We start from the raw sequence: 6,728 nt of genomic DNA, 5'->3' as shown, positions 1-6,728 counted from the left end.
CAATGACGATTCAATGTGAAATGAAAATATTGGGGCTTAAGTCCTTTATGCCAATTTCCGCATTTTGAAAAAATTCTATAAACTGGATCGACAAAAAAATGTAGGCAATCATAGAATCTGGTGACTAGTCACAAATTTCACGAGAATCGGTTAAGCATTCCGACCTGTAGAGGAGACCGGACAGCATACGAAAGCAAAATGCCCGAGTTAAAACGGAGACCTTCGCTAACGCTTCGGTCAATTAACTACCTGCCAATTAAACTAATATTTAGCCTCTAAATGCCCGTCAGCTGCCCCAATTCCCATCGAGCACATTATTTATGAAGGTTAAATTGTCCATCAACACTATCATTCATCAACCAGGCGATATTCCACCGTACAAATGACTTTACCTTATCGGATTATAACCATTTCAATCGTAAATCGTAGAATAATATAGGTAAAGGTACGTGAACCCTAGAATATTAATATAGGTATTATTACAAAAGCGACTTTTCCGTAACGCAAGTAAAATTCAAATCCACGGAAATGTGACACGATACGAGCTTGCTAAAGTAAAATGGATAAAATACCACAGAGTCGAGGTCGGACAATATCCTTCGATAATGTTACTTTTTAGGGTTCTTTAGCCAAAATGGCAAAGCTGGAACCCGTATAGTTTCATATCCGTTTTTCCGTCTATCCTATCCGTTCGTCCGTCTGTTTGTCCGTTTTACTCGGAAACTAATGTGTCATAAAAATCAACGTGTGATATAATAAAATGTATCTTCTTATTAAAATATACGTAAGCGCTGTGAAGATACGCCCTTTGACTTGTATGTATTTTTGTATCATATGAAGGTACCTACAGATTCGTACAGAACTCCATTGTGCGTAGTCCGACACGCAGTTGGTCGGTTTTTGTTTGTTGAATCTATTGTTCTATAATAATATGACGACATGGTACATTACGAATTTTTTATAACTTCTACTTAGAGGTTCGTAGGTAAGTTGGTACAATGATTAGTTGGCACCATGACGACGTAGGTCTATCGATTATAGCCATTGTTCAGCCCAAACAATAAGTACCTAATCGAATTATTTTTTCCTGCCGTACTGTTTACTACATTTATGGTCAACATCAAGCTGATCTAAATTCGAATGCTGCCTTATCTAATAGGTAGCTTTAGATTGGATGATACAGAGGCTGCCCACTCATGCTTGGCTTAATAGAGTCGTTCCTCATGCTTTAAAATTGTATCATGCGCATCACGCGTCCGCTAGTTACAGCGACTAGAGCGTCGTGTGTCTGCATGTGGCTTGCCCATGGCTTGGCGTTACAAAATCCGTGATGAATCTGGATTAAATCTGTCTGACTTTTGCTCAGGAGACTAGAAGATAAACGCACAGTAGATGGCTAAGCCAGTAGAAATCGGGTGTTCCTGTTCTAGCCGCCTTTGTTAAAGCTGTTGTCCGTAAGTCGTTCAAAGATTAGTAGGTACAAAATTATTAAAATTACCTGCCATAGAGGCGCTGCTCATCCTTCCTCGACTAAAATCAATTTTGAATTATTATTAGCTAACTTTTAAAATGAAAATTCAACCACCACTATAAAAGCAATATGTAAAGATGTTAAATTCTTATGACAGTGATGGAAACTATTTCCTTTTAACACTTTTCGGGTAACTTTGGCAACATGCCAGTTAAGAAACAAACACATTTCTATATATTTAAGAGAAAAATTGCTAAAGTATCTACGTTACCTGCCCATGATAAATATGAAATGAAAATACATATATACTTACTTTAAAAGAAATAGTTAAGATTATTACTAGAGCATGGAGAGCATGGAGTAACTCTACCTGAGTTACTCCATGATTATTACGAACGCAGCCAATCATTTTATGGTCTTTAAACCTATAGCCCCCTCCTCACTCGTGCTCGCCCGCGATTCACGCGCATAGTCTGGAGGGGGCTTATGATAATCGCATGCGATTTGCGATACATTGGGATCACCAAGGTATACCTTAGAGGATATAACCAACGGAGACGCCATGTCTAAAATTTTCGGTACAAAATAGTCTGTCATTTTTTGCGGGGGAGGGGCACATCAAATGTATAGGTACGTCATGTCAGATAAACGTCAGTCCATACATATGGTTGACATGTGGTTGACCATTGGCCGCCTATTTTCGACAGAGGGGAACGCCTGTTAATGGCGGCTCCATTGTTAATTACTCCGAGAGGTATACAGGTATCGCTCTCATGTATGGGTGCGGCGCACCAAGTTCGCGATGCGGCGCGGTAGTGTGTTACGACTATAAAATTCGCATGCCGTTTGTTGCAAAGTCTGTAGAAGCCTTTGAATGACATTGACATTAGTGTGACGGCTGACAGTTACAGAATTGTAATGTTCTCGATGTTGAATGGAGTGAGGTTAACTTAAATTTTGTTTTGAGTTGCTTTTAGGCTTTTTAGGCTTAAAACTTGAGCAAATATATTGCAGTGGTGTTTTATTAAAGTTTTAAAATGTAATAGTCTATCTATATTCTCTGGATTCTAAGTGTGCTTTATAATGAATATAATGATTTACAATAGCAATGTTTTATACAAGCAATTTTGTTACAGCACTATGGCACCCGGCAAAAACCTCAAAAATCGAAGTAAACACTCCAACCAGCATACCGAAAGGGACTACGCAGAGAGATTAAATGAGCTTACTGTAGTATCATCAGAAGATAGCGATGACAGCAGCTCCGACGGAGAAGGAACAGAAGCATCCTTCACAGTAGCCATGTGGGATTTAAATCACTGTGATCCTAAGAAATGCTCCGGAAGAAAACTACTCCGACACAAAATCATAAAAAACCTGAAACTTGGTCAGCGGTTTCCAGGATTAGTGCTATCTCCAGTTGGCACCCAATGCGTCAGTCCTAATGACAAGGACATAATTGAAAAATCAGGACTTGCAGTCATAGACTGTTCATGGGCTAAAATTGATGAAACTCCTTTTGGTAGAATGAAATCACCTCACCCGAGGCTATTGCCATTTTTAGTTGCAGCCAATCCCATAAACTATGGTAAACCTTACCAATTGAGTTGTGTGGAAGCATTGGCAGCCGCTATGTATATAACGGGGCATAAAAAGGAGGCGCAGTTCTACCTTTCAAAGTTTTCATGGGGTCATTCCTTTTTGGAACTTAATAATGAAGCATTAGATCTGTATGCAGCTTGTACAGACAGTAAAAGTGTTCTGGAAGCGCAGGCAAAATATCTTGAATCCGCTCAAAAGCAAGAAGACACAAGAACCATGTGGCCACCCAGTGATAGTGATTCAGAATCAGAGGAGGACAGCTAGGACTTAAAATTTATCTCTTATGATGTAAATATGTATTTTGATTTTTGACCAATTATATTTATTGTACCAATCTCTTAAATTTTCTTTTCATTACACCTTATAAAACAAAGTCCCTCGCAGCGTCTGTCTGTTTGTGTGTATGTATATTCACGATTAACTCAAAACCCACTGAAAGGATTTTCATGCTGTTTTCACCTATCAATAGAATAGAGTGATTCTTGAGGAAGGTTTAGTTGTGTAATTTGTTAACCTGTGCGAAGCCGGGGCGGGTCGCTAGTCTAATAATAAAATTGTCCTTTTCTTATTTGAATTACACAACACTGCACTACAGAAGCTAATTAATAATAACATAAAATAAAGAATCATATTATTGGGAACCCTTTTGTGGTTGTACTTGTGGTTTTGCCAAGAAAATAAGATTATGGATAAAATAAAATACCAAAATTTTCAATGAAATATTTTTATATGAACTTCAGTTTTCTGTTTCATAACGCCATCTACAAAGTTATAACTTAACTAAACTCTTTTGACTATAACGCCATCTATCACTACATCAACAATTTACGTACTATGATAGCGATCGCAGCCGACTCGCTTGGTATGCTCGCTCACGCTTTTAAAGTAAGGTACGCGACAATACAACTTCAAAGAAAATTCATAGATGGCGCTGTAAGAAATAAAGTTGTAAATCAAGTTTATGGGGTTCGTGGACCGGTAAAGCTAAAGCTACTGTTCTGTTCGCTCTTAGTTTGCGATTGCGTTTGAATGCGTGAGCCGGTTTTGTAGCGCTCGAATTCTACGTCGGAAACTCGCGGAGAAACTTGTTTCGGACTTTCTTTGAGTGGTGAAAATAAGTGTGAGTGATTATTGTGTGTGTTTTAATTTGGAGTGACGAATTATTTACAACTTTGGAGTTAAGGTTAACAATTAGTTCCAGGACTTTAAAGGTAAGTTGAATGCAACCTGTCGCGCAGGTGTCTCAAGTCACTAACCTCTTTGATGAATAAGTTCTACGTACAACTTTTGATCGTGATTGGTTATTACTTATTATTTCATTCATCCCGGTGCTTATGTTAGTAAAGAACAGTAATTTACGTAGATTAAATACCTTAGTTCCTTTATCTTTCGCATTCAAATTTCCATGTTCATGCCAAAACACATATATAGTTTTGGGTTTTGGGTTTCATTTAGAATTTAGAGGAGTTTAGTATGCAGCAGATAAAAATATGTGTAAATAAAGGTAGGTACAGTACTTTGACCATACAGCAAATGACTAGGTATTGTAGCAAGATTACTTCAAAATTTCAGTCAACAAATCTAGGTCGTAAAAGTTTAAGGTAAGTAATTATTAGGTATATATTATGTACCTACCAAAAAGTTATTATTCCTGGCTTCTTCCTCCTCCTTATCCTCCTTAACGTGTTCCTATTTTGTAACCTAAGGCGGTCTTATCGACAATGAGCGATCTCTTCCAGACACATTTTGGATAGCTTAAGAGGAAAGGGGACGGCCGCTTCTCCATAGGTACAAACGTAGTCCCCATTTTCCTCTCTGGATATTGACATTATGGAAAATATTTTTACATAATTTGATATAGGTAGGTATATTAACCATAGCTATGCCCCTACGTTTGACTTTTTTAATTTTTTATATTTCTTCAAGTTTTTATTATAAATGCTCCTAACTTTATAATAATAAAAAAATCGAAAAAATCTAATGTAGGGGGCATTGCCGTGGTTCATATACAACAGATTGTATCAAAATATTTTCAATAATGTTAATCCAGAGAGGAAAATGTCCTCATTTTGTATGAAAAGGCGATTTCGCGCGGGTCCTCCACTTTCGTTGTAAACAGATAATTGGTAAGTAAGTAGGTACCTAGTTACTTATTTGTTAAGAGACGGGGTTTGAACTCGGGGTTATCTAATTGTAAGTAGGTATATAGGTATAATATTATTAACTATATGCCAATAGTTTGCGCCGTAGCAAACGATACTGAATGTGTTTGTTGAATAGCTCAACTCCTTATTGCGACGAAATTAGGACTGGGGGGCGATTTTTGAATTTCGATCGCTCGATTTCGTCACTCGAAAATCGGTGGAAAACGGCGATATGCTAATTTTTGAAATACGAGCGATAGAAATTTGGAATCGAGTGGTATTGACCACTCGATTTCAATTCTATTAGTAGAATTTAAATGCCTAGTAGTGGAGATATTATTGAACGAAATACACGAAATCGAGCGGTCGAAGTTCAAAAATCGGCCCCCAGAACTCTTTAATGCCTTTCCTTTCTACCTTTCCACCATCAGCTCTTCCAAAAAATAGTACCAGCACTTAGAGAATATAACCAAACGGAGTGGCCATTGACAGGCGTTCCCCTCTGTCGAAAATAGGCGGCCAATGGTCAACCACATGTCAACCACATGTATGGACTGACGTTTATCTGACATGACGTACCTATACATTTGATGTGCCCCTCCCCCGCAAAAAACGGCAGACTATTTTGTACCGAAAATTATAGACATGGCGTCTCCGTTGGTTACATTCTCTAAGTACCAGCACCACAGACCTATATCGAGTAGACGGAAAAAGTGTATGTACCTCGCGTGCCGAAAAGACGATTATAAATCGTCTTTGCTCGCCGCGATGCTCAGTCTGCTCTCGACCGCTTTCCGTGTGTGACGTTCGGATGTGATAACAAAATGGCCCCTTGCTCGATAATAAACTGTTCAAGCACCACCAAAAATGTAGGAGCTATTAATCAAGACATTTCCTTTCATCGGTAAGTACTATTTGCCCTAAAGTATCTGTTATTATTTAAAAAAACAATTTATTTTGATGCTCAGTATTAATTTCATATAAACAGTAGCAGGCGACTCTGTGTCTAATGCTACTTCTCCATTGCGGCTTTAATTTGACGCGTCAGACTTGGCAAGCATTGAAAACCAGCAACGAAAATAAAACAATTCAAACTTGTCGAGACGCGTTCAAGGTTGATTTCTCATTCGTCTGTCAAAAGTAAGATATAGTGTTGTACCCTACGATTTTCAATGCCGAATTCTTAATCGATTAAAATCGATTTTGGTATATCCATCCCAATGGAAGGTCTCGAGAGTGACCCCAATTCCTAAGATAAGCAAGTCCTCCGATATCACAAACTTCAGGCCCATTGCTGTATTGTCCGTGTTTGGAAAAGTGTTTGAGACCATTCTTAACCACTGCTTACTTAATCAGATAAATCGTAAATTAGTTGATTGTCAACATGGATTTCGCGCTTCACGATCCACTACAACCAACCACTTCTGCTTCTTTGATAGCGTTTTGCGCTGGATGGATACTGTACGACAAGTTGATGTTGTTTATTTCGACTTTAAAAAAGCTTTCGACTT

The 6,728-nt window shown here is 38.2% G+C and overlaps 1 protein-coding gene across 2 annotated transcripts; it reads left to right on the top strand.

Annotated features, from left to right (window-relative positions):
- The first annotated feature begins 2,383 nt into the window (after nt 1–2,383).
- Nucleotides 2,384–3,408, top strand: LOC134794000 (18S rRNA aminocarboxypropyltransferase). Of its 2 annotated transcripts, none has more exons than XM_063765707.1 (2): nt 2,384–2,510; nt 2,608–3,408. In XM_063765707.1, exon 2 carries the CDS (start codon nt 2,612–2,614, stop codon nt 3,335–3,337), a length of 726 nt encoding a protein of 241 aa, XP_063621777.1. In that variant the 5' UTR covers nt 2,384–2,510; nt 2,608–2,611; the 3' UTR covers nt 3,338–3,408. The 2 variants fall into 2 exon arrangements, with proteins under 2 accessions (XP_063621777.1, XP_063621778.1); XM_063765708.1 differs by having other exon boundaries at nt 2,404–2,415.
- Nucleotides 3,409–6,728: the final 3,320 nt, after the last annotated feature.

Source organism: Cydia splendana, chromosome 9 (genome assembly GCF_910591565.1).
Source record: "Cydia splendana chromosome 9, ilCydSple1.2, whole genome shotgun sequence".
In the NCBI taxonomy this organism is placed as follows: Eukaryota; Metazoa; Arthropoda; class Insecta; order Lepidoptera; family Tortricidae; genus Cydia; species Cydia splendana.
The sequence above is the reverse complement of the archived record's forward strand: the minus strand, read 5'-3'. Positions and strand labels throughout refer to the sequence as shown.

Excerpts from the sequence above, each read along its gene's own strand:
- LOC134794000 (XM_063765707.1), top strand. The coding sequence starts at position 2,612 with ATGGCACCCGGCAAAAACCTCAAAAATCGAAGTAAACACTCCAACCAG.